At 44.4% G+C, this 26,188-nt stretch overlaps 1 protein-coding gene across 1 annotated transcript; it reads right to left on the reverse strand.

Moving 5' to 3' along the window:
• Positions 1–344: 344 nt before the first annotated feature.
• On the reverse strand, positions 345–15,644 carry LOC139385955 (HHIP-like protein 1). Its single transcript, XM_071131270.1, has 9 exons — positions 15,126–15,644; positions 8,005–8,651; positions 7,670–7,813; positions 3,640–3,968; positions 3,376–3,502; positions 3,050–3,195; positions 2,555–2,636; positions 2,052–2,134; positions 345–1,928 (listed from the first exon to the last, which is right to left on the reverse strand). Exons 1-9 carry the CDS (start codon positions 15,411–15,413, stop codon positions 883–885), a joined length of 2,892 nt encoding a protein of 963 aa, XP_070987371.1. The 5' UTR covers positions 15,414–15,644; the 3' UTR covers positions 345–882.
• Between the last annotated feature and the right edge of the window lie 10,544 nt (positions 15,645–26,188).

Consider the following 26,188-nt stretch of genomic DNA (forward strand, 5'->3'; position numbering starts at 1 on the left):
TAACATCTCATTGGTTGAATAATTGTTCAGACTTCAAAGACACATTAACACATTCATGTTGTATTTATGACTTCCCAATTTCCCATGAGCCCATGAAACCACCCTCTCCTTTAGGGTCCTTCACGCGCTAGTTGGAACTAGGAAACTCGGAAATGCCCAACTTGCTAAATGGTTGAACGCAGCTTGGCTCGTGTATAACTACAACCTATTGGCAAGTCGGACATTTCTGAGTTTCCTAGTTCTGACTAGCACGTGAACCCAGCATTAGTCCTCTGGATAACAGTGTAGTTTTATCTGGTTCTCCATGGGTGATGCTTGAGTAGAAATGAGGAGCAGGAATGAAATTTAAATCTCAGTTTATTAATCTCAAAGGCACCCTGTACCTTGAAAACAGTTTACAAATATAATCTGTCAAATTATACAATAATAAAGCACACAATGTCCAGCATTTTCCTCACTTATATCATCATTATTATTTTGACTGATATCACTTTTTTTGTATTAAAAAGAAAAAGAAAACATATATATAGATGTGATTATCAATTTATACAATGTAAAAAATAACAAGGTTTTCAACAACATGTATGCCTTTTTTTCCCCAGCAGAGGGCAATATTGTAAAGTGATATACATTTTTCTGGCAGGGAGGCAAGTGAAGGGAAGGAAAGGGTTGCTGCCTCTGAAGTGAAGTATCAGAAAGTCTAGTCTACAATCAACAATTGTTGTTAATCATCATGAATTCGTGTGTGTGTTTACATGAGTATGTGTGGGGGAGTAGAGGGGGGAGATGTGTCTGACCACAGTTGAAGCACAGTACATAGAGGACGTTTCTGTTCAAGCACAGGAGAGTAGTAATGATCCTTTGAGGACATCCTTTGGCTCATTATTTATCCTCGTCGTGGTGGTAGCCACACACCACCCCCACATCCTCATCGTGTGCACAATTGTGCTTGCCCACCTTTGCCCGTTTGCAGTCCAGTAACGTCCTCTCTGTGCCCTCACACTCCACATCATCTAGCAGGATATTGCCACTGCCACCCCCCAGCTCTGCCCGTTTAGCCACACGCAGGGCTACAGGGAAGCCTAGTTGCTGGCAGACCACCGTAGCTGCTTTACTATTAAACAAGTCATCACATACTGTGCCCCACTCCCCCCGTATGTAAATCTCCACCCGCCCACGGTCCGACAGCTGCTCTGCACTGATCAGCCGCACCGACCCAGCCCGATGCTTCCGGCGCCGCTGCTTCCCGGGTTTGGAACCCCGGTTCTTCTTGTTGACCCGGTTCCCTGTGGAATGTTCTATCTTGTCACTCTGGCCTTTCAGGAACTTGTCCTGGGCCTTTGAGAGAGTGAAGTTAGGCCTCTGGGTGGTGTGCTTTGTTGCAGCTGTCCAGTACGTAGGCCTTGGTGTTGTCTGGGGCCGATTGGTCGTAACTCCTAGTGGAAAGGGTCTGACTGTGGCGTGTGGTTGCGGTCGGGTCAAGGGTCGTGCTGTTGGTGGAGAGGGCCTTCTGGCTCCAGTTGTCAACAGTGGTCGGGGCTTCGGGGTAACAGTGGGCCTGGTGTAGGACAACGACGGTCTCTGCCGGGAAGGAGTGGTGGCATGACCTGGCCTGGCCGTCATTACCTGCCTCCATGAGATGGTCAGTGCAGGTGTAGCGGTACCAGTAGTCCTCTGCTGCATTGAGGTGGGATTGGAAGGTGTTGTTACAGGTTTAACAGTAGCTCGTGTTGTTAGAGGTTCAACTGTAGCCCTTATCGTTGCAGGTTTAGCAGTAGCCTTCAGGGTTGCAGTTGGAGGTGTGTAGGTAGGTCTCGTCGTCATGGAGCGCATGGTGGTCGGAGGAGTACGGAGCGTGGTGGTAGCTGTTGTTCTCGCAGTAATAGTGGGCGCAGCGGTGGTCGTCGGCTTCTTGTCAATGACAAACTCTGTAGAGAGGAAGTCAAGCGAAAGAAACAGCCCTTTAGAGCACTCCAACTGACTGAGATGTGTTGCGCTGTGACTCATGATGGCCTGCAAAGGAACTCGTGTTTGTTTGTGGTGTCACTTACCCTCTTTCGGGTGGAAGTGAATCAGCTTGCCTTTAATCTTGACAAGAGTTGGCTTGAAGCTGCACTTGCCTGGAGGTGCTCTCCTAGATGGTGAGAGAAATCCATCAAACAATCCATTGATTTTAATGCTGCCCATGACAGCTCTATCTCCTACTAATACAGTATAGAGTAATTTGAATCATACATTATAATAACCACATGGAGAACAGTTCTATCATTGATAAGCACATTATATTCAGTAAATTGCCGTTAGGGTAAAAGATTTAGCAGATATTCCCTTAGCGTGACACAGAGCGATTACATTAGCTGATTACATAGTTAAAGTAAGAGATATACTAAACAAACACAGGGGGATTGAAGACCACATCAATAATTGGATGGACAATAAACATTAGTATATCTGGAAAAGGTATGTCTGTTTTGGGAATCTGCCATTAATCCGAGATAGGGATGAATTCCCAGAGCCCCCTGGCTGTTGGGACACTGTGACCCTTGTTTAATACCTGGATGGATCCACTATCTTATAGATCACCCCCGCTCTGGCAGACGCACTGGGAGCTCCCGTTGCCAGGATGTACAGCTCCCCTAGAAACAAGAGGAAAAAAGGATCTAAGACCCAGCACAAAGATATGCAACACTTTCAAAGTGAAATCAAGACAGCCCGTTTCTTTTGAACCCCTTCCCACTCTACTCAAATCAGCTTTGAAGTCAAGTATTCTGAAAAAGTTTGCTTGTTGAGACTTATTTGAAGCTAAAGAGCATGCACTAAGTGGCACACCACTGGGTTTGAACTGGGTGTGTTATTTCTTTATTTCTGTTCGAAAGCAGCAGAGGCTCATCATGAAATAACTCAGAGAAGCAGACAATTTTCCATGGTTGTCTTGGGTGACTGAATTCACAAGCAGCATGCATCCCCTAATGGCCTTTTCATGTACGGATCAGTACGAACAAAACACAAAAAAGACAGAAAAACATGCAAAGCTAGTTGTCAAAGTTACCTGCCTCATCTTCAGCAAAGGAAATTATGTATTTGTAATAGCTGTTGATAAGTTTGGGGAATCGGCACGTCTGGTCTTTTCCCATACAGATCTCCTTGTACTCCCACTTCCCAGTGCTTTGGTTCTCCTTCAGTGACATCAGGCGCCTAGGCACACAAGGAGTCACTCAGATTGTGCATGTGTCAAGTGAGTTTTAGGGCATTTGAAACATTTGTCAATGATCTTTCAATATTAAGAACATTTGTGTATCAACTTTTTTTCAAGGCATGACAATCTATGAAACATTTTGTGCATTTTAATCAGTATAACGTTGTATTAACACACACCCACTCATGAAATCCCCGAATATGTAGAGGCCATTGAGATTAGGCATCTGGCAGCCGCGGTATATGTAGCCTCCAGTGACCGACTTCCCCAGTTTGTGGGGGTAAGCAAAAATAGGCAGGATGTCATCTGAGGAGAAAATATTTTTACACTGCTTAAGGGATTTAATACATATCTGAATCTCTTCACCAAAAAATGAATTGATTCTTCATAGAGAATCAGCCTGCCACCTCTACCAAGTTCTGTTGGAGGAATAGCCTACTCACCAAGAGAGGAGTTGTGACACAGCCTGTTGTCATAGCAAGAGAAGCCCTCCTTGGCTCTCCAGCCATAGTTGCCACCCTTGACGATGAGGTCCACCTCTTCAAACTTATTCTGTCCCACGTCCCCGCAGAACAGTCGGCCACGGCCCTGCCCGGTGATGAGGTCGCCCCGGTCGATGGAGCAGCGCCACATGTTACGCACCCCGTAGGCGTAGATTTCAGGCAGCGAGCCCTTCTCCCCCAGGAAAGGATTGTCCGATGGGATGCTGTAGGGTTCCACGTCATCGTTGTTGTCCACATCGAGACGCAGCACCTTGCCCAACAGAGTGGACCTACACACACATGGGTTTATCTGAGTTGTACTCATAGGAAAATGTCTGAGTATTTAGTGTGGGCTTCTGTCATTGTTTTTCATTTGTGTATGTGTATCCAACCTGGTCTCAGAACGTTTTGTATTATTCTGTACGTAAATCTGAGACACTCCTTTTAGTATGATATGTTCCAAATTACAATTGGTATTATATGTTACGACTTTGCAAAATGTACAATATGTTAGGAATTTGCTAAATATACGACATACAAATTCTAGCTAGGTGGCAAGGTGGCTAACGTTATATAGGCTAGGGGTTAGGGTTAAGTTTAGGAGTTAGGTTAACGGGTTAACGTTAGGGTTAGCTAACGTGCTAAGTAGTTGCAAAACAGTGAAGTAGTAAGTAGTTGAAAAGTTTCTAATTAGCCAAAATGCTAAAGTTATCCGTGATGAGATTCGAACTTGCAACGTATGGGTTGCTAAACATTGGTCATAACAACTGTAACGTGTCATGCTAATTTGAGTGTCCTTGATTTACTTTTACTATGATACGAGACCAGGCTGGTGTGTCACAACAGTCATCAAAGACATTTATGATTAATGAAAGTTATAGATGCACAAAGATCATGCCCCCAAAAGCATTTTTTAGGAGGAATGATATTTATGCCTCTGTGACTTTCTCTCACTCATCATTATTCACGATTCATTCATGATTATCTGTAATCATGGTAACATCCACATTAATGTAGAACTGTTCAGAAGCATATTTTATTCCTATTTACAATAAAACGGACTCTAATGACATAATACATTATTTACCATTAATTTCTACTAGGCACAGCATAATCCGAAACACAACCAATGCAAACTGCAAATGCCTCCAACAAGTTTGTAGGGTCACAAGCTTGATACAGTCATTGCGTGCTAAGAATATGGGACCAAATACTAAATATTTGACTACATTTAATACACTATAAGTGAATTTGTCCAAATACTTATGACACCTTCAAATGGGGGGATTAGATACACAAAATGCTTTCACTTCTAAACGATAAAACAGATATGTATGAAAATACCCTCAAATAAAAAAGTTGACATTCTGTACTGTCACCTGATATAAAACATTTGATCTCAAATCCAAAATGCTGAAGTATAGAGCCAAATTAATTGTTTTAGCTTCACTGTCCAAATAAATACATAGGGGATTCTCTCTCTCTCTCTCTCTCTCTCTCTCTCTCTCTCTCTCTCTCTCTCTCTCTCTCTCTCTCTCTCTCTCTCTCTCTCTCTCTCTCTCTCTCTCTCTCTCTCTCTCTCTCTCTCTCTCTCTCTCTCTCTCTCTCTCTCTCTCTCTCTCTCTCTCTCTCTCTCTCTCTCTCTCTCTCTCTCTCTCTCTCTCTCTCTCTCTCTCTCTCTCTCTCTCTCTCTCTCTCTCTCTCTCTCTCTCTCTCATACTATTATACGGCCCACAGCATCTTGTGTAAATATTAGCCTTGGCAGGTCCCAAAACCCTCATATCCCTGGCCTTCCACTCATTGGCTGTCAAGAAACCCTCTGCTCATCTTTCTTCTCCTGGGATGAGCTGAAAGGGATGTTTTCACCAAATGCAACTCAGTACAATGCCTTTACCGTAAGTACCGCCCCCGAGATAAAGCTGTGATGTATAGAACCCCCTATTTCGGCATGCATAAATTCTGCTATCCACTAGAGCTACCCAACTATGAACTAGACATAATCCTCTTCTGAGAATAACGCATAACAAGGTTGATTTAGAGCACCTGCTCTTACTCATGCCACTGTTGAAATTAGGAGGATGCGCTCATTGTTGTGGCTGGAATAGAATGAATGGAACGGAGTCAGTCACGTGTTTTCCATATTTTTGGGAGTCGTTTGATACCGTTCCATTTATTTCATTCCAGCCATTACAATGAGCCTGTCTTCCTATAGCTCCTCCCACCAGCCTCCTTTTACATCTACATCGTAATATTCTGAACAGAATAGCAGATATTCTACCTCCGTTCGGGTCTTTAAAAGGAGTGTCAAACGTCCATTCAAGCTCAACTATGCGAGATTGTAGTGATTATCACATGGTAAGAAAATGCCGGACATCGCCCGACAACATTCTCCATAAATATTTAGCCTGACACAGCAGGTCCAGACTCTGGCCACTGACCAAAGCGCTGTGGGGGTGGCACTCACAACCTGACTGGTACTGCTATGCCCTGTCCTTGCCCATGGTTCAAAATAAAGTGCATTCTAAGACACAGACTGTCCAGAGCTCAGTGATGTTTTTCCTCAAAGAAGGATTTAGAGTTTCTCATAACATCACTGTGTGTACAATTCTGTCACGGTGTTATAACTATAGAGGCAGGTCACTTTCAGCAAAATGTTTTGGGCTGCCTTTGAGTCCTTTCTGAATGGCCCTGTGACACTATGTAGATTCTGGGCACTGCCAACCCCTGCCCTGGCCCCTGCCAGGAGAAAGCTAAACATACCCTGCCAAAGCTAATATTGTGAACAACTGTACTGTCTGTCTACATGAATGTACACATAGCCTTGAACTGAGTGTTTGTCATGTCAAATGCTCAGGGGTTGAGGTCATAGATGGCGATTTCTCTCCCAATGTTACCAAAGCATTGGCGCCATTGACAAGTAAGGTCATAAAATCGCACTTTCATGAATAGCTGCTGAGTGGCATTGCTGAAGGTCCTGTGTAAAGTTAATTGCGCTTCAATCCATACATTTGTCACTCTCTCAATGTTGAGAGCTTGTCAATTTCTAGTCAAAGTTTTTAGTAAAAGATTATTCTACCCTCCGGTGTCAATTCATCTTCTGGAATATTAAACTTGTTTATGACAAGTTGACAACAACTCAGACACAAATTTAATCTAAACGTGTATTAGTCAACCATGAATATAATAATTACTAGACATTTACCAGGGCAACAGGATTTTCCATTCTTTAAAAATAGAATCATGTATCACTATGTTACCATATGAGAACATCACATAATTTGGCAATTGAGTAATACAGTTTACAAACACACTAATAGACTAATTGTGCCCTGTGGTCCCCTTTACTGTAGCTTATATTTACATCAACAAAGATGTCACGCTATAGGTTAAACTTTTTGAACTCCTATTTTCCAGATTAAAAAAAAAAGTTAAATGACTGTAAATAAGTATACCATGAAGAGCCAGATGTATCACATTAAGCGTTTCACTCCCTCACTACTCCCTCTCCGGCGCTCGAGGTCGGCAGTCTGCTGATTATTACGCACACCTGTCACCATCGTCAAGCGCACCAGCGCCTCATCAGACTCACCTGGACTCCATCACCTTCCTGATTACCTTCCCAATATCTGTCACTCCCTTTGGTTCTTTCCCTAGGTGCTATTGTTTCTGTTCCAGTGTTCATTTTGTACGCCACCTGTGTTTCTTGGTTTTGTTCTATGTTCATTTAGTTATTAAATACACTCCCCTGAAATTGCTTCCTGAATCCCAGCGTACACATTGCAATAATACTCCGACACCACAGTTTAGGTGTCATTTGTTGAACTATATCTTCAACTTTAAGAATGTAGGTCTCTGAAGCAAACATATCATTCTGACCTTCAAAAAACATCAGCATGGGGTGAAGGCTAGATATACACTGAATAACTAAATGTCACCCCTTAATTTGTTTCCCCTGAATGAGTTTTGAAATGTACAGAGCACGGGGACTCACTTATTCTGGGAGTTCCCAAACTCGCCAAAGGGATCCCCTGCTCTTCCCCCATCGCCGATGAAGACGTAGAGGTAGCCATCGTGCCCGAAGAGAAGCTGGCCCCCGTTGTGGTTCGAGGCAGGTTCCACCACTTCCAAAATAGTTCTACAAAAGAAAACCACGCATGACCAAACATCACTAAATTCTAAATCTGAAAGGATGATTGTAGTTGCAGATCTTTATTTCAAATCTGCTGATTTGTATTGTTTCAAAATGTCAAATACATGCATGTGAATGGAGCCCATGTCACCACAGGTTCTGATTCAGTCCATGTCATTTGGTGATACTTCTCTTACCTCTCTGAGGAGTGATCTAGTTGGTTCATATCGTCAGCGGACAGTGTGAACTCACTAATGCGGATCCTCTCCTCCTTCTTCACAGACACAGAGTAGTAGACATAGGCCTTCTGCACCAGCGTGAAGCGCGGGTGGAGGGCCATGCAGAGGAAGCCTCTCTCATCCCCTGCCCAGGGAGAGGTGAGCACTGCCTTAGTTAGGTTGAGGAAGGGCCGGTCAATACGGGAGCCGTTGGGCAGGTACGTCCACACGTAGCCCAGCTGCTCTGCCACAAAGAAGCGGTGGGTCCCGTCGTCGGCGTGGACCATGGCCACCGGGTTCCTCAGACTGTTGGCCACCTCCTGCAGGCACAGTTGGAGACAGCCCTCGGGGTCCGCCCGAACATCTCCCAGGTTGGCGTTGAGCTTGTCGTCGGAGAGCACGTTAGGGTAACAGTACTCCCTGTCTTTGAGCTCCAGGAAGTTACAGAACTTATTGCGGTCCTCCTCTATACCCACCGTGGCGTTGTTGTCGGTGAGCAGGCTAATGGTGTAGCGGCACTGGTGCCAGAACTCAGAGCAGTAGTCTCCGCACAGGCCTGGCAGCTCCCTCATGGGTGTGTTGGCGTCCTCAGCATCGTACAGGTGGGCAGAGTAGGGAGAGCACTCCTGCGAGGATGAGGAAAGCTTGTTTGAAAAGTTGCAGAAGTATTGGTGCTCGGACTACACACGCTTATGAGCAAAACTCAGTAGATCTACCTTGTCGGCTGATAACTTTCATAATGAGCTACCACTTAAACTGTAGGCTATAGCAGCTTTGTGTAATCTCAAATTGAAACTTCAAAAGCATAGTCTACATGTTAATGCTATGTCATGTCTGTTCATGATACTGCGCAGCTATTTTCATGATGAACTCTCCCTAGGCTTGTAAACGTTTGAAATTCAGCATGTCCTCTTTTCCTCCCAGTACTCACCAGACCAGCTGGTAATGACTATTCTGGCTATAAATAAGGCCTGTTTAAATGCATCTTGGAACATCCAATCCCCTATTAAGTCAAAGCCACACAATTACACCCATTTTGACACTGGTAATCCGTTGGGACAATGATGCAAAACATATAAACCACTGTAACAGCTGGTACTGAAAGAAACAATTCTGTTACAAAAACGGATTGAATAATATAATGATTCCAAGTCTTAAGCAAAAGTGGCATGATGTGTTCTGGAGTTCTGCTGAGTATTTTTTCATTTCTTTCCATTTAAATCTGGGATATGCTCTCCCAAAAGGTGCCATCAAATAAACGGAGGCATCAAAAACTCTACATCAAAGTGTTTAACATCAACAACACTTGGCCAACTCAGGGTTTAAATCTGTTGCTGGCCGTAGATTGCAGGGTGGATTATGCAAATCACATGATTCCCAGGCAGTGACGTAAAAAGTGGACAATCTGGAGGTGCTATGTGTTACACACAGCCACATGTCTGAATAGGGGGTACAGTATAAAACTAGTAGGTAAGAACTGGCAAATGTGGGCATATAGCTGCTAAAAGGAACATAAATAAAAGCATGTATGAAATGCCTTAATTTTAAACAAAATGTAAGATATGTCAGGTCATGGCACATTGTGAGACCCATTTCTTAAGGTACTGTATCTGTATCTGTACCAACAGATGCATATCTGTAGTCCAAGTCATGTGAAATGCAGAGATTAGGCCTCCCGGGTGGCGCAGTGGTTGTCACGTTCTTTCAAAATCGAACCCAGAAGCAGACCAGAACAAGGAGAGTAGGGAGAAGATGAGTATTTATTTACAAGTGAATGTGAATGGGTAGATATATCCAGGTGGCGTAGCGGGCAGCGGTGGCGAGTTGATGGGAGTAAATAGGTGGATCCAATGGGGTAGCGGAATCCTTCGACGACCAGGCGGGAATGGGGTAAATGATCCGGGTGAGTAACTGAAGACAGAACAAACGGAGGTAAGTTTAAGGCAAGCAATACGTAAAAAACAACAAAACAAATTCTATCCAACTTGAGGCTGATACTATGGCACAACATACTGTTCATGGCTAACGATCCGGCAGGGAATGGATGTCAGGTCCGGGCTTATGAAGAGGAGAGATGATGATCAGGACCAGGTGTGCAGATAGCTGATGGGATACAGGTGCGGGTAATCAGAACTCCCAACTGGCTACATTGCCCGGCAACCAGACAAGGTGCGTTCCAGGACGCCGGAAAAAACACTCCAGGACAGAACACAGGCAAAAACCAGACTCAGGAAATGGGATTCGTGACAATACGAACGCCACCGGGCGGACTACCCGGAGCGCCAGGGTGGAGGCGGTAAAAATCACGAAGCAGGTCATCGTCAAGGATCTGACATCTGGGATGTACTCTTGTACTCTTACTCTTAGTGTAGCAGGCAACTTGAGTCGGACCACAACAGGATTAATGATCTTCTCCACTACAAACGGACCAATGAACTTCGGTGACAGTTTCCTCGACTCAGTCCGTAGAGGAAGATCCCGTGTAGCCAACCAAACCCTATCTCCGATGGTATAAGCGGGGGCAGGAATACGGCGACGATTTGCCTGGATCTGATACCGGTCAGAAACCTTAAGGAGGGCCTTCCTGGCCCGATGCCAGGTGCGGTGGCAACGACGAATGTGGGTCTGGACAGAAGGAACCGAGAGATCCCGCTCCTGAGAAGGAAACAAGGGAGGTTGGTAACCGTACAGGCACTGGAAGGGAGACATCCCAGTGGCAGATGAAGGGAGAGTATTATGAGCATACTCGACCCAGGGTAATTGAGAGGACCAAGAGGTGGGATCAGAGGAAACAAGACAGCGCAGCGTGGACTCCATCTTCTGGTTGGAACTCTCCGCCTGACCATTAGATTGGGGGTGAAATCCAGATGTGAGACTGACTGTAGCTCCACGGTCAGAAACAATGTCACAGGGCAACCCGTGGACCCTGAACACCTCCCTAACCAGGATCTCGGACGTCTCAGTGGCAGAAGGCAGCTTGGAGAGGGGAACAAAGTGGGCAAACTTGCTGAATCTATCCACAATGGTCAGAATAACCGTGTTACCAACAGAAGAGGGCAACCCTGTGACAAAATCCAGGGCCAGATGCGACCAAGGTCGCCGGGGAATAGGTAGGGGGTGAAGAAGCCCAGAGCTGGCCCGATTGGTACTCTTATTCTGCGCACAAACAGGACAAGCGGCAACAAACCTCCGGGTATCTTCTCCCATGGCAGGCCACCAAAATCGTCTGCGCAGTAGCGCCATAGTCCGAGCAACACTAGGGTGACAAGCTATCTTGCTGGCGTGGGACCACGAACGAACCGACTCAGGCACGATCAACCGACCGGGTGGACCGTTACCGGGCCCGGGCTGTGTCCGAAGAGCCGCCATCACCTCCTCCTCAATCCTCCATGTAACGGCTCCCACGACAACGTTCTGGGGAAGAATCGTCTCAGTCTTGGCCCCACTCTCCTCCGTCTTGGAGAACATCCGGGACAGGGCCTCCGCCTTCCTGTTCTTCGACCCAGGTCGGAACGTCAGGGAAAAATTGAAGCGTCCAAAAAACAGACGGGAGTTGAGACGTTTAGCCGATTGCACGTAGCCAGATTCTTGTGGTCAGTCCAGACCACAAACGGTTGCTCCGCTCCCTCCAACCAGTGACGCCACTCCTCCAAGGCAAGCTTCACAGCGAGAAGCTCCCGGTTACCCACATCGTAGTTTCTTTCAGCTGGAGAAAGACGACAAGAGTAGAAGGCGCAGGGATGGAGTTTACCGTCAGTGGAGCTACGCTGGGACAGGATGGCGCCCACCCCCACATCAGACGCATCCACCTCCACAACGAACTGACGGGAAGTGTCAGGTTGAGAGAGAATCGGGGCGTTGGTGAATCGGCTCTTCAAATCTAGAAATGCTCGGTCTGCCTCAGGAGACCAACAGAACTTTCTGGTGCAAGACGTCAGTACAGTTAAAGGGGCGGCCACCCGGCTGTAATCACGGATAAACCTCCGATAAAAATTTGCAAACCCCAGGAATCTCTGGAGCTGCAATCTCGTACCGGGCTGGACCCAATCCCAACCGCCCGAACCTTCTCTTGGTCCATCTTGATCTCTCCCCTGGAGATGATGTAACCGAGGAAGGACGTCGTGTGGGCGTGAAAATCACACTTCTCAGCCTTCACAAACAGACGGTTCTCCAATAACCGCTGCAGGACCTGCTTGACATGTTGAACGTGGCTAGAAAGCTCCTTCGAGAAGATGAGGATAGTGGTTAAGGGCGCTGTACTGCAGCGCTAGCTGTGCCACCAGAGAGCCTGGGTTCGCGCCAGGATTTCATGTAATGGACAATACAATTTTTTTTTTCAAAATTGGTGAAGTGAAATGAAAAAAAATTATATAAAGAAAAGAATGGAAAAGTGGTGCGTGCATATGTATTCATCTCCTTTGCTATGAAGACGCTAAATAAGATCTGGTGCAACCAATTACCTTCAGAAGTCACATAATTAGTTAAATAAAGTTCACCTGTGTGCAATCTAAGTGTCACATGATCTGTCAAATGATCTCAGTATATACAGTATACACCTGTTCTGAAAGGCCTGAGTCTGCAACACACTAAGCAAGCGGCACCACGAAGACCAAGGAGCGCTTCAAACAGGTCAGGGACAAAGTTGTGGAGAAGTATAGATCAGGTTTGGGTTACAAAAAAATATCTGAAACTTTGAACATCCCACGGAGCACCATTAAATCAATTATTAAAACATTTAAAGAATATGGCACCACAACAAACATGCCAAGAGAAGGCCGCCCACCAAAACTCAGGGACCAGGCAAGGAGGGCATTAATCAAAGAGGCAACAAAGAGACCAGAGAAAACACTGAAGGAGCTTCAAAGCTCCACAGTGGAAATTGGAGTATCTGTCCATAGGACCACTTTGAGACGTACACTCCACAGAGCTGGGCTTTACAGAAGAGTGTCCATAAAAAAAGCCATTGCTTAATTAAAGAAACCAAAAATATGGAAGAAGGTACTCAGATCAGATGAGAATAAAACAAGATTTTTGGCCATCAAGGAAAATGCTATGTCTGGCGCAAACCCAACACCTGAAGCATGGTGGTGGCAGCATCATGCTGTGGGTATGTCTTTCATCGGCAGGGACTGGGAAACTGGTCGGAATTGAAGGAATGATGGTTGGCGCTAAATATTGAGAAAATCTTGAGGGAAACCTGTTTCAGTCTTCCAGAGATTTGAGACTGGGACAGAAGTTCACCTTCCAGCAGGACAATGATCCTAAGCATACTGCTAAAGCAACACTTGAGTGGTTTAAGGGGAAACATTTAAATGTCTTGGAATGGCCTAGTCAAAGCCCAGAACTAAATCCAATTGAAAATCTGTGGCGTGACTTAAAGAATGCTGTACACCAGCGGAACCCATCCAACTTGGAGGAGCTAGAGCATTTTTACCTTGAAGAATGGGCATAAATCCCAGTGGCTAGATGTGTCAAGCTTATAGAGACATACCCCAAGATACTTGCAGCTGTAATTGCTGAAAAACGTGGCTCTACAAAGTATTGATTTTGGGTGGGGGGGGGGGGGGGGTGAATAGTCATGCTAGCTTTCTGTTTTATTTTGTTGTCTTATTTCTTGTTTGTTTCGCAATAAAAAATATTTTGCATTTTCAAAGTGGTAGGCATGTTGTGTAAATCAAATGACACAAAACCCCCAAAAATCAATTTTAATTCCAGGTTGTAAGGCAACAAAATAGGAAAAATGCCAAGGGGATGAATACTTTTGCAAGCCACTGTATGTTACAAATTGTACATTTTATCGTAGAAACAACCCTAGACTAGCACTACCACACGCACACCCACAAACACTGTGAGAGTAAAGAAGGACAGTAGTAAAACGGTTAAGTACATGATGCAGGGTGAGCTGGTAGGGTTAAAGCTGTGTGTGCTGGTTTCCTTTCCTCCATGAGTCACCAAAGTCAACATAAATACACTCAAAGAAACCTCTAAAACGGCCCTCCTTCCAAAAGGGGTGGGCAGTAATGAGAGAGTGCACATGTGCCACATCGTATAGGACAACCCTTCAACGTTCCACGTTGCCACGATCACTGTAAATGTGAGACTTCTCAGCTTCCAAAGTTGGGAAGGAGGTATCGGATAGGCTGTATTTATTTAAATGGTTGACGTCAATGTTACTAATTGTTTTGTAACCCAATAGTCAGCCTTAATCCTACCACAAGTAGACGGTATAGTTCCTTCAACTACTTCAGCTGGATTCAACTCCTCACCTCCCTCTCCCTCCTGCCCTCCCTCTCCCTCCTGCCCTCCCTCCCTATCCCAGTGGAAATATGATACTGTATATCCTGTTCAGTGACCAGAGAGGAAATCGATGTTTGGCTGGTGGTCAGTGGGCCTCTTGACAGATCACAAGCATCCCTCTGTATCTATGATAACTGTCTGGACAAAGAGCATGATTGAGCAGAGTTTACCCTGGCTAAGTGGCCTTGGGCATTGGGTCTCCAGCCACTGACCACACTGCCTGTACCTTAGCATGGTTGATATGAGAGCAGAGCACAATAGCTAATTTCCACTGGATCCAAAACCAAACAAAGCTGAGGACACGTTCACGTGGTCTGCAATTCTCTTCATTGGAGAGGAGAACAAATATATTCCATCCAGTAGTGATGTTGTGGTACTGTGGTTCAGGCCCCAAAATCCATCACTGGTAACAGTACTGTCGTATCTCATGGTTGAACAGACACGTCAACGCCTTACATAATCCCTCCAACTGTAATTTGTTCCAATCTACAGCGTGCACATTTGGAAAGGCCTGGGGTATGTAATTATCATGATGTTCACATACATTTCAATAATGAAGGGGGTGTCAATGTGTAAAAATTGGAATTAAATATAGTTTCATGAAATATGATAGATTAATCTGTATAAAATGTTTTATATCCTGTGATGAAATATAATTTTATTACAAGTGAAATTTAAAAAAAAAAACATGCGTGAAGATAATCCATTCTACAAATGCACTCTTAGAAAAAAAAGGTATTGTCTTTTTGTGGAAAGTTTTAGATAAGGAGGCATTAGCTAACATCCGGCAGACTTCAATTTACCTGACAGAGGATGGTGCGTATGTATTTCGCACAGGTCATGTAACCCGAGTAGTCAAAATAGTCCATGATCTTGTAGAAGTTTTGGGAGATCTTGTCATCTTTCTCCAGGTCACAGCAACCAAACTTGGCGTACTCCTTACAGAAGACCAGAGGCTCCCGTGGCTGGAAGGGGGGCTTGTAATCCAGGCACTGGGGATGGGTGTTCCCATGTTGGGGTGCGTGTAGGACCAGTAGGACCAACAGCCAACGGGACAGCAGCTCAACTCCCTTTACACTTACCCTGCTCATTGCAATAGTAGTTTACCCTGCCACCTGTAGAGCTAAGTAATGGAGAGACGCAAAATTCCAAAAGGTCTGTGTGTAGTGGTGATTCTGTCCCTTCCCCCGGTGCCTGACTGTTGGAGAGCCTTCCTATGTTTGCTCTGGACATGTGCTCTTTCGCGGGACAAAAACGAACGGTGGCGGAGAGCAACAGGCCCTTTCATTCAGCAGTCCGCCCTGGCCAGCCACGATGCTTCCACTCTCCACTCAGAACCTATTCCCTCCCTCCTTCTGCTCCCTCCTCCCCTTACTCTCCCTCTCTCCTCCTCTCCCTCGCTCTCTGTCTGTCCTCCACAGACACATGGCATTCTTTCCCATTGCGGCCTGTCTATATCACCCTGCTTTAGCTCTCCTCCCCCCTCTACATACTCAGCCTTTTCTCTACTTCACACACACCTCCCTACCCTGCCTCATACAGATTCACTGAATGACTCAGGACATGTGCTGAATGAAGAGAGCAATGGATCCTCCACACACCGCAAACAATGGTATAGCCTATAAGAAACTGTATGTATATGAAGGATTACATATGGATAATGCTCATGTGTTTAATACAGGCTACTGCTGTTATTCACCAAGCATTTGTAAACCACTTGGTGATATGAAATTGGTTTAAAACCAGTAGACATCAACTAAAAAATCTGTTCTAAAGTGAATTGAGTCTAACGATAAAAGGCGAGACAGCCTTTGAATTGGCTTGCTGCTGAATGTTGTGTCCTAGACCTACAGGGTATACAAATACCAAAGACATATGTCTTTCATTTGGACTCAGCCACCTCCCTCCCATGTACTTGGCTTCAGGTCTGACATATTTGCACAGCACATCTTAATTTCTCTGGTAACATCATAGGAACTGTTTCTATTTTCTCTTGCAATGACATTTTTTGAACGTGTGGATTTTAAACCATCTGTCTCCGACAAAATAAATACAGCCCGCTATTATTAGAGGAAAGGCTGGATAAAAAGCCCATTAATCAAATATTGGTTTTTCAAACCGGTATCTTTTTTCATTTCTTTTCCACTCAGACCTTTTCAGACCTTGCATGGCTGTTCGTGTGTTCAGTGCTTTATTGAGGTGAAACGGCTGTGAGTCAGAGTGAGTCATAGAGAGTTTATCTGCTTTCTGGGAATTGTACTGCCTCATATCAGTAAGCCAAGTCTCTTAAACACTTGAGATAGACAGAATTAAGACGTAGATTGGGTCATGACTTTTTGGAAAGGCTATCGATTTTTTTTTTTCTTCAGAAATATTACGATAGGTTAGTAGTCTGTAGGGTGTAGTTTGTCTTACTGTACCATTTGGAAATACTGCCATTGGCAAGTGGTGCAGTCTATTCCTGCATGTACAATGATAAAACTGAATTTCAAAGAAAGTGTTAAATAATACAGAATGCTATACTTTGGGGGAGGGAGAGAAAAAAAAGCAATGTCTCATCTGAATGAAAGAAGCCTGGTGTTTGAAGGTCAGTAAATCAAATCAAGAGTGTGCAAAGCCTGTCATCAAGACAAAGGGTGGCTACTTTGAAGAATCTCAAATATAAAAAAAAGGTTTTGATTTGTTTCAAACTTTTTGTGTTACTACATGATTCCTTATGTGTTATTTCATAGTTTTGATGTCTTCACTGTTATTCTACAATAAAGAAAAACCCTTGAATGAGTAGGTGTGTCCAAACTTTTGACTGGAAAAAGTATGTGAATCCTTTAGAATGACCTGGATTTCTGCATAAAATGGTCATCAAATTTGATCTGATCTTCATCTAATTCACAACAATAGACAAACACAGTCTATAAACATTCACAGTGTAGGGTGCAAAAGTATGTGAACCCTTGGATTTAATAACTGATTTGGCAGCAATAACCTCAACCAAACGTTTTTGGTAGTTGAGGATCAGACCTGCACAACGGTCAGGGGGAATTTTGGACCATTCCTCTTTCCATTCCTCACACCAGCAATATTCTGGTGTGAACCGCTCTCGAGGTCATGCCACAGCATCTCAATCGGGTTGAGGTCAGGACTCTGACTGGGCCACTCCAGAAGGCGTATTTTCTTCTGTTGAAGACATTCTGTTGTTGATTTACTACTGTGTTTTGGGTGTTTGTACTGTTGCATCACCCAACTTCTTTTGAGTTTCAATTGGCGGACAGATAGCTTTACATTCTCCTGCAAAAGGTCTTCACCAACATGGGAATTCATTTTTTCATCAATGATTAGAAATGCTGCAAATGGTGAAACAATTAAGTACAATGTATATTATTAAGTGGGATGTACAAATGTGCAATGAAGGCAAACGGCAAGTACAGATGGCAAGTGAAGGCAAATTGAAAGTGCAAGGAGGCATGCAACTGAAATACAGGGATAGCAGCAATGAGGTTACAGAGGTAGACATCTATGTGTACAACTGAATAATGTCTAATCAGACTTTGCAAAACAATATCAGAGTCCAGTAGTACCGTGAAGAGTGCAAAGTGAGTAATGCAACAAGAAGTCATTAGCCTTGGGGTTCACATACTTTTTCCAACCTACACTATGAATGTTTAAAGTATGTATTCAATATAGACAAGAAAAATACAATAATTTGTGTGTTATTAGTTTAAGCACACTGTGTCTATTGTAGTGATTTAGAGGAAGATCAGCCCACATTGTTTGACCAATTTATGCAGAAATCCAGATAATTCCAAAGGGTTCACATACTTTTTCTTGCAACTGTGTGTGTTTATTTTTACTATTGTCTACATTGTAGAATAATAGTGAAGACATCAAAACTATGAAATAACACATATGGAATCATGTAGTAACCAAAAAAGTGTTAAATCAAAATATATTTAATATTTGAGATTCTTCAAATAGCCAACCTTTGCCTCGATGACAGCTTTGCACACTCTTGGCATTCTCTCAATCAGCTTCACCTGGAATATTTTTCCAACAGTCTTGAAGGAGTTCCCACATATGCTGAGCACTTATTGGCTGCTTTTCCTTCACTCTGCGGTCCGACTCATCCTAAACCATTTGAATTTGGTTGAGGTCGGGGGATTGTGGAGGCCAGGTGATCTGATCACTCTCCTTCTTGGTAAAATAGCCCTTACACAGCCTGGAGGTGTGTTGGGTCATTGTCTTGTCCCACTAAGCCCAAAACAGATGGAATGGTGCATCGCTGCAGAATGTTGTGGTAGCCATGCTGGTTAAGTGTGCCTTGAATTCTAAATGAATCACAGACAGTGTCACCAGCAAAGCACCCCGACTCCATAACACTTCCTCCTCCATTCTTTACGGTGGGAAATATACATGCAGAGATCATCAGTTCACCCACAACGCGTCTCACAAAGACATGGCGGTTGGAACAAAAAATCTCCAATTAGGACTCCAGAACAAAGGATAAATTCAAATCAAATCGTTTATTTTTCACGTGCGCTGAATACAACAGGTGTAGACCTTACAGCGAAATGCTTTATTACAGGCTCTAACCAATTGTGGAAAAAAGGAATTAGGTGAACAATAGGTAAGTAAAGAAATAAAAACAACAGTAAAATACAGTGAAAAATACCAGTAGTGAGGCTATAAGTAGTGAGGCTATAAGTAGTGAGGCTACATACAGACACCGGTTAGTCAGGCTGATTGAGGTAGTATGTACATGTAGATATGGTTAAAGTGACTATGCATATATGATCCACAGAGAGTAGCAGAAGCATAAAAGAGGGGTTGGTGGGTGTTGGGTGGCAGGACACAATGCAGATAGCCCGGTTAGCCAATGTGCGGGAGCATTAGTTGGTCGGGTAAATTGAGGTAGTATGTACATGAATGTATAGTTAAAGTGACTATGCATGTGTGATAAACAGAGAGTAGCAGCAGTGTAAAAGAGGGGTTGGGGGCACACAATGCAGATAGTTTGGGTAGCCATTTGATTACCTGTTCAGGAGTCTTACAGCTTGGGGGTAAAAACTGTTGAGAAGCCTTTTTGTCCTAGACTTGGCACTCCGGTACCGCTTGCCATGCAGTAGTAGAGAGAACAGTCTATGACTGGGGTGGCTGGGGTCTTTGACAATTTTTAGGGCCTTCCTCTGACACCACCTGGTGTAGAGGTCCTGGATGGCAGGCAACTTAGCCCCAGTGATGTACTGGGCCGTACGCACTACCCTCTGTTGTGCCTTGCGGTCGGAGGCCAAGCAATTGCCGTACCAGGCAGTGATTACAACAAGTCAGGATGCTCTCGATGTTGCAGCTGTAGAACCTTTTGAGGATCTCAGGACCCATGCCAAATCTTTTTAGTTTCCTGAGAGGGATAGGCTTTGTCGGGCCCTCTTCACGACCGTCTTGGTGTGTTTGGACCATTCTAGTTTGTTGTTGATGTGGACACCAAGGAACTTGAAGCTCTCAACCTGCTCCACTACAGCCCCGTCGATGAGAATGGGGGCGTACTCGGTCCTCCTTTTCCTGTAGTCCACAATCATCTCCTTAGTCTTGGTCACGTTGAGGGATAGGTTGTTATTCTGGCACCAGTCATGACAGGTCTCTGACCTCCTCCCTATAGGCTGTCTTGTCGTTGTCGGTGATCAGGCCTACCACTGTTGTGTCATCTGCAAACTTAATGATGGTGTTGGAGTCATGCCTAGCCATGCAGTCGTGGGTAAACAGGGAGTACAGGAGGGGACTGAGCACGCACCCCTGGGGGGCTCCAGTGTTGAGGATCAGTGTGGCAGATGTGTTGCTACCTACCCTCACCACCTGGGTGCGGCCCATCAAGAAGTCCAGGATCCAGTTGTAGAGGGAAGTGTTTAGTCCTAGGATCCTTAGCTCAGTGATGAGCTTTGAGGGTAATATGGTGTTGAACGCTGAGCTGTAGTCAATGAATAGCATTCTCACATAAGTGTTCCTTTTGTCCAGGCGGGAAAGGGCAGTGTGGAGTGCAATAGAGATTGCATCATCTGTGGATCTGTTTGGACGGTATGCAAATTGGAGTGGGTCTAGGGTTTCTGGGATAATGGTGTTGATGTGAGCCAAGACCAGCCTGTCAAAGCACTTCATGACTACAGACGTGAGTGCTATGGGTCGGTAGTCATTTAGGCAGGTTGCCTTTGTGTTCTTGGGCACAGTGACTATGGTGGTCTGCTTGAAACATTTTGGTATTACAAATTCAATCAGGGACATGTTGAAAATGTCAGTGAAGACACCTGCCAGTTGGTCAGCACGTGCCCAGAGCACACGTCCTGGTAATCCGTCTGGCCCCACAGCCTTGTGTATGTTGACCTGTTTAAAGGTCTTACTCACGTCGGCTACGGAGAGTAGTCCGGAACAGCTGATGCTCTCATGCATGCCTCAGTGTTGCTTGCCTCGAAGCGAGCATAGAAGTGATTTAGCTCGTCTGGTAGGCTCGTGTCACTGGGCAGCTTTCGGCTGGGATTCCCTTTGTAGTCTGTAATAGTTAGCGAAGCCCTGATTTAATCTTAGCCCTGTATTGACGCTTTACCTGTTTAATGGTTCGTCGTTGGGCATAGCAGGATTTCTTGTAAGCTTCCGGGTTAAAGTCCCGCACCTTGAAAGTGGCAGCTCAGTGCAACTGTTGCCGGTAATCCATGGCTTCTGGTTGGGGTATGTACGTACAGTCACTGTGGGGACAATGTCCTCGATGCACTTATTGATAAAGCCAGTGACTGATGTGGTGTACTCCTCAATGCCATCGGAAGAATCCCGGAACATGTTCCAGTCTGTGATAGCAAAACAGTCCTGTAGTTTAGCATCTGCTTCATCTGACCACTTTTTTATAGACCGAGTAACTGATGCTTCCTGCTTAATTTTTTCCTTGAAAGCAGGAGTCAGGAGGATAGAGTTGTGGTCAGATTTACCAAATGGGAGAACTTTGTACGTGTCTCTGTGTGTGGAGTACAGGTGATCTAGAATTTTTTTCTCCCTCTGGTTGCACATTTAACATGTTGATAGAAATTGGGTAGAACTGATTTAAGTTTCCCTGCATTAAAGTCTCCGGCTACTAGTAGCGCTGCCTCTGGGTGAGTGGTTTCCTGTTTGCTTATTTCCTTATACAGCTGACTGAGTGCGGTCTTATACAGCTGAAAACTCTCTAGGCAAGTAGTGTGGCCTGTAATTTATCACAATATACTCTACTTCAGGCGAGCAAAATGTAGAGATTTCGTGCACCAGCTGCTGTTTACAAATATGCACAGACCCCCCCCCCCCCCCCCCCCCCCCCCCCCCTCGTCTTACCGGACGGAGTGTGCTGTTCTATCTTGCTGGTGCAGCCTATATCCTGCTAGCTGAATATCCATGTCGTCATTCAGCCACGATTCTGTGAGACATAGGATATTACAGTTTTTGATGTCCCGTTGGTAGGATATTCGAGATCGTCTAATTTATTGTCCAATGATTGCACGTTGACGAGTAATATTGACGGTAACAGCAGCTTTCCCATTTGCCTTCTGAAGGTCCTCACGAGGCATCCCGCTCTGTGTCCTCTATACCCGCGTCTCCCCCTCTTGCAAATAACGGGGATGTTGGCCCTTTCGGGTGTTTGGAAAATGTCCTGTGCTTCCTGCTTGTTGAAGAAAAACTCTTTGTCTAATCCGAGGTGAGTGATCGCTGTCCTGATATCCCGAAGCTCTTTTTGCCGTAAGATACGGTTGTAGAAACATTATGTACAAAATAAATGACAACGCCCACATAATAGCACAAAAAAAACACATAATAGCACAATTGGTTGGGCGCCCGTAAAACTGCTGCCATTTCTTCCGGTGCCATTTTAAGGTGTAGACCTTACAGTGAAATGTTTACTTACAGGCCCTAACCAACAGTGCACATTTTAAGTAAAATATAGGTATTAGGTGAACAATAGATAAGTAAAGAAAAAAAACAACTGTAAAAAGACAGTGAAAATAACAGTAGCGAGGCTATATACAGTAGCGAGGCTATAACAGTAGTGAGGCTATATACAGGCACCGGTTAGTCAGGCTAATTGAGGCAATATGTACATGTTGGTATAGTGACTTTGCATATATGATAAACAGAGAGGAGCAGCAGCATAAAAGAGGGGTTGGCGGGTGGGGGGTGGCGGGACACAATGCAGATAGTCCAGGTAGCCAATTTGCAGGGGCACCGGTTAGTCAGGATAATTGAGGTAATATGTACATTAATGTATAGTTAAAGTGACTACGCAAAGATAATAAACAGAGAGTAGCAGCAGTGTAAAAGAGGGGTTGGCCAGTCTGAGATATGGCTTTTTCTTCGCAACTCTGCCTAGAAGGCTAGCATCCAGTGGTCGCCTCTTCACTGTTGAAGTTGAGACTGGAGTTTTGCCGGTACTATTTAATGAAGCTGCCAGTTGTTTCTGGCCATTTTGAGCTTGTAATCGAACCCACAAATGCTGATGCTCCAGATACTCAACTAGTCTAAAGGTCAGTTATTTTGCTCCTTTAATCACACAACAGTTTTCAGCTGTGCTAACATAATTGCAAAAGGGTTTTCTAATGATCAATTAGCCTTTTAAAATGATCGACTTGGATTAGCAAAGACAACGTGCCATTGGAACACAGGAGTGATGGTTGTTGATAAAGGTCCTCTGTACGCCTATGTAGATATTCCATAAAAAGTCTGCTGTTTCAAGGTCTACACTGTATTTCTGATCAATGTGATGTTATTGTAATGGACAAAAAGTAGCTTTTCTTTAAAAAACAAGGACATTTCTAAGTGACCCCAAATTCTTGAACGGTAGTGTGTGAATATATATATATATATATATATATACAGGTTTTCATCAAGGATCTCTCTGTACTTTGCTCCGTTAATCTTTCCCTCGAAAGATGTCTCCCAGTCCCTGCTTCTGAAAAGCATCCCCACATCATGATGCTGCCACCACCATGCTTCACCATAGTGATGGTGCCAGGTTTCCTCCAACGTGACGCTTGGCTTTCAGGCCAAAGAGTTCAATCTTGGTTTCATGAGACCAGATAATCTTGTTCCTCATGGTCTGAGAGTCCTTTAGGTGCCTTTTGACAAACTCCAAGCAAGCTGTCATGTGCCTTTTACTGAGGAGTGGCTTCTGTCTGGCCACTCTACCATAAAGGCCTGTTTGGTGAAGTGCTGCAGAGATGGTTGTCCTTCTGGAAGGTTCTCCCATCTCCACAGAAAAACTCTGGCGCTCTGTCAGCGTCACCATCGGGTTCTTGGTCACCTCCCTGACCAAGGCCCTTCACCCCTGATTGCTCAGTTTGCAGCTCTGGAAAGAGTCTTGGTGGTTCCAAACTACTTTCATTTAAGTTTTATGGAGGCCACTGTGTTCTTCGGGAACTTCAATACTGCATAATTCTTTGGGTACCCTTCCACAGATCTGTGCCTCGACATATTCCTTTCTCGGAGCTCTACAGACAATGTGGCAAAGCAATTTACTTTTTGTCCTGAATACAAAAGCATTATGTTTGGGCCAAATCCAATACCACATATTATTGAGTACCACTCCATATTTTCAATCATAGTGGTGGCTGCATCATGTTATGGGTGTGCTTGTAATCGTTAAGGACTGGGGAGTTTTTCAGGATAGGCACAGGCACAGGCAAAATCCAATAGGAAAACCTGGTTCAGTTTGCTTTCCACCAGACACTGGGAGATTCATTCACCTTTTAGCAGGACAGTAACCTAAAACGCAAGACCAAATCTAGACTGGAGTTGCTTACCAAGTAGACAGTGAATGTTCCTGGGTGGCAGAGTTATAGTTTTGACTTAAATCTGCTTGAAAATATGGCAAGACCTGAAAATCGTTGTCTAGCAATTATCAACAAGCAATTTAACAGAGCTTGAATAATTTTTATACAAATAAGGGGCAAATATTTGTAATCAAATAAGGGGAAAATGTTGCACCATCTAGGTGTGGAAAGCTCTTAGAGACTTACCCAGAAAGACTCACAGCTGTAATCGCTGCCAATAAATTCACTAATATTTCTGAAAACATGTTTTCACTTTGTCATTATGAGGTATGTGCGTGTAGATGGATGAGGAAATCAATCTACGAAATCAATTTTGAATTTTCTGAAGGCAGCAGTCACTAAGGTGCAGGGTAGAAGAAACGGGTGATAGCCAGCTAATAGGTCCTTGATGATCTTCTTGGCCTGCCTGTGACACCGGGTGCTGTAGATGTCCTGGAGGGCAGATACAACTACAGCCAATGTATGTTATGTGATAGATAACCTGTGAGTCCAATCTAAGGTTGATAACTTATAAACACATCTTGGATCTAAGTTTACCCCGTAGTAATTCAACATAAACTTGCTATACTTCTTTCTCTGGAAACTGTGGTATATTGTAAGTGTTTTGTGTAGTGTAAGTGTTTTGTACTGAGTGTACAAAACATTAAAAACAGCTGCTCTTTCCATGACATAGACCAGGTGAATGCTATGATCCATTTTTGATGTCACTTGTTAAATCCATTTCAATCAGTGTAGATTGAAGGGGAGGAGACAGTTTAAAGAAGGATTTTTAAGCCTTGAGATAGTTGGGACATGGATTGTGTGTGTAACATTGAGGGTGAATGGGCAAGACAAAATATTTAAGTGCCTTTGAACGGGATATGGTAGTAGATGCCAGGCGACAGGTTTGTGTCAAGAACTGCAACACTGCTGGGTTTTTCACGCTCAACAGTTTCCTGTGTGTGTCAAGAATGGTCCACCAACCAAAGGACATCCAGACAACTTGACACAACTGTGGGAAGCATTGGAGTCAACATGAGCCAGCATCCCTGTGGGACGCTTTTGACACCTTGTAGAGTCCATGCCCTGATGAACTGAGGCTGTTCTGAGGGCAAAAGGCGGTACAACTCAATATTAGGAAGGTGCCCCTAATGTTTTGTACACTCAGTGTATATCTTGCTAACGCCAGTTCCCACTCGCCCTCTTTCTCTCCTTGCCTGCCTGCCTCAGATTACCATCTCAGGGTTGAGTATCCATTAACTTCGGAGACAACGCTGGAGCAGTGCATTTCATGCTCTGACGCTTCCCTCTATCTCCAACCTAAGAGCCAGACAGGGTGAGTCAAGGAGTGGGAGAGGGTGCATTCGGATCGCCCAGGAAAGTGATGAGCGTCTGGGGTCGTTCAGGGGTAACCAGTATACCATGCTGCTCTTTCAGAATGATACACAGCCAAATCCACCCTTTAGTTTAGCATCACTAAGCATAATTTCTTATGTGATATGTTGGTTTTATAAACAGTGACTGCTTGATTGTTATGCAATTCCATCATTTGAACAAAAGTGGTGAAAAAGGGTATGAGATGACTGTATTATGCTTTAGAGTCCCCACACTTCTCTATACCAATTCCCTCTCGTGAACACGCCTCTCCGATGGCCTCCCAGGCACCATCCCACTTCTGACATCAATGTAGCGAATTCAGGGGTACCTCCGACAGGGGTTCAAACCTGGCTCTAGCGATTGTACACTTTAGCCACATGTGGTTTTACTGTGTTTGTGTAGCATTCCAGATAATCTGACCTGAAAATCAAGGCATCTTTCAGTGTTAAAATCAATAAAGGATTGATATTTCATTGTGGACCAGTGGAGACTGTATTGAGGAAGTGGAGGATAGCACCCTATTCTCAGTAAATTGCTGTGACATCATTGGGATGGCAGCAAATTAACATGTTTTGTTAAGCTTTAGAATGCCCAGTGGGCTAACAGAGAGGGGTACTCCCAATGTGTGTGTATTCTCTCCCCAAAGACACATATGTGGCATGGCTACAGATGGCTTATCATGG

Source organism: Oncorhynchus clarkii, chromosome 27 (genome assembly GCF_045791955.1).
Source record: "Oncorhynchus clarkii lewisi isolate Uvic-CL-2024 chromosome 27, UVic_Ocla_1.0, whole genome shotgun sequence".
NCBI lineage: Eukaryota > Metazoa > Chordata > Actinopteri > Salmoniformes > Salmonidae > Oncorhynchus > Oncorhynchus clarkii.

Bases quoted from the DNA above. Each gene is read 5' to 3' on its own strand.
- LOC139385955 (XM_071131270.1), bottom strand. From the start codon at position 15,413: ATGAGCAGGGTAAGTGTAAAGGGAGTTGAGCTGCTGTCCCGTTGGCTG. The intron at 7,814-8,004 runs GTAAGAGAAGTA...TTTCTTTTGTAG, and splicing joins CTAGATCACTCCTCAGAGAG to AACTATTTTGGAAGTGGTGG. The intron at 3,503-3,639 runs GTGAGTAGGCTA...TTTTCTCCTCAG, and splicing joins GTGTCACAACTCCTCTCTTG to ATGACATCCTGCCTATTTTT.